The sequence below is a fragment of the Pinus tabuliformis genome, chromosome 2_1 (assembly GCF_031772625.1).
Source record: "Pinus tabuliformis cultivar Carrire ecotype Pingquan chromosome 2_1, CPIR1, whole genome shotgun sequence".
Classification (NCBI taxonomy): Eukaryota; Viridiplantae; Streptophyta; class Pinopsida; order Pinales; family Pinaceae; genus Pinus; species Pinus tabuliformis.
Genome location: NC_142299.1, coordinates 96,352,313 through 96,354,172, shown reverse-complemented (window position 1 = coordinate 96,354,172; position 1,860 = coordinate 96,352,313). Strand labels below are relative to the sequence as shown.

The 1,860-nt window shown below is 38.6% G+C and overlaps 1 protein-coding gene across 1 annotated transcript; it reads right to left on the bottom strand.

Moving 5' to 3' along the window:
• Nucleotides 1-909: 909 nt before the first annotated feature.
• LOC149198952 (uncharacterized) lies at nt 910-1,440 on the bottom strand. The gene has a single exon (XM_089400416.1). The coding sequence runs from the start codon at nt 1,438-1,440 to the stop codon at nt 910-912; it is 531 nt and encodes a 176-aa protein (XP_089256542.1).
• Between the last annotated feature and the right edge of the window lie 420 nt (nt 1,441-1,860).

The window sequence follows — 1,860 nt, the reverse complement described above, 5'->3', positions numbered from 1 at the left end:
AAATCAAAGTCAAACAAGGAGAGAAGTCAAAAGTTATAAAAACGAGTCAAGACCCTAATCGAGACAAGAACATTTGATAACTAAAATAATTAATGAAAAAAATAAACTAAATTAAAAATAATTAATGGAAAAATAAACAAAATAAAACAAACATACACCCAAGTCAAAAGAAATATATATATATATATATATATATATATATATATATATATATTCAAAGAAAAGAAATCAATAAATAAAATAGGGTCAACAATAAAATAGGGGGTTGAGGCCCATTAAACAATTAACAAAAATACTAAAAGGAGTTAAGAAAGAATAGGATGATAAAATACATAAAAAAACACGAAGAATAAAGAAAATAAGCTCTAATGAAGAATAAATCAACAACAAATACTATAAAAAGGATGTCAATACCTGCATAGATAAACAAACAAACAAAATAAATCCCAAAAAGAAGCCTAAAAAACTAGGAGGATGGGGCAGGGACACAACTTCTATTAATATTCCAACCATCATCTCTCTTGAAATTACTAGGTCTTTTTTCAATTTCTAGGACCTCCCTCAATTTATGATGATGGAAATGACTAACCTTAGCAACAACTTGGGTTTCCTCAATGCAGGTGTGATGCTTAGATTTATCTGCATGCTCCGCCAAAGCAAAGGAACGGGTCTTGCTATGCTTTTTTTTGTGAAGGTTCAGCGGGACTTTATATTAATAGAATACAATAGAATACATAGTGCAGAGTGGGAGTCAAGGGGACCTCCCTGTGTCTGCCTTTATACAGCTGAGCGGGTCTAGTCTCTGTTCTGTTTTTTTCTAATAGAACACTTACAGCCTGTAGAATTATCGATATAGATGCATACATAGAAGAATCAAAGGAAAAACCGTGACCGTCATGCTCTGCATGTTTACATGGCTCGATGGTCCGCATTGTTTATGGTATTGCATTTAACTTTGAGTTCCCCCTCCTCCAGGTCTTGCCAAAGGATGTGATAATCTTCAAGATTGGATTGAACGCCAGCATTGGCCATGGCGTCGACCAACTTATTTGCTGTTCTTCGAACCACTTGAAAGGTGACACCTTGAATGTTGCTGAGGTGGCCTTGTAGATCCTTCAGGATTGCCGAGAGCCTCCAGCTGGGTGTTAGCTTGTCCACCTGAGTGCCATTTTGGAGTTTTCTCATCATCTTGATGACAATCTCCGAATCTCCTTCCACCACCAGAGGTAGAAGTCTGTAGCGATCAGCCAGGGTGATGCCTTTGATGAGAGCGATTAGCTCTGCAACATTATTGGTATTCATGCCAAGATTGCCATGGTAGATAAGATGGATGTTACCGGTGTGATCCCTGATTGCTCCACCATAACCGGCTTTTCCTGGATTTTTCTTTGACGCCCGTCGAAATTCAGTTTGAATGTTTGAAATGGAGGCAGACACCATTTATCCTGCGTCATCGCAACGGAGGCCTGGTTCCTTCCTGTGGGAGTGGTCTTGGCTTTGAGATTTAGGATCTGGATTATCCTTTGGTCATTTGGAGACGTGTTTCCCTCTTGTTGCATTATATCCATGGCATGGATTGATTTGGTGATTAGCTGTCGCAGCTTTCCTATTAATATTTCCGTTGTCATCACCGAATTCTTGAATATTCTTGCATTATGCTCTTTCCACATGATCCAAGCAATGGCTCTCGGAATGAGATTCCATGCTCTATTGACCAGACTGTTGGAGCATATGGAGGATCTCCAGTTGCTCAATGTGTGACAGATAGAGTTCCTATTTCTGTCGGATTGTCTGAAGACTATAGCCATGTCATCCCAAAGAGAGCAAGCAGTATGACAGGTGTTGAGAATATGATTGAGA

What these genes read in the sequence shown, in the direction of transcription:
- LOC149198952 (XM_089400416.1), bottom strand. Translation starts at nt 1,440, where the DNA reads ATGGTGTCTGCCTCCATTTCAAACATTCAAACTGAATTTCGACGGGCG.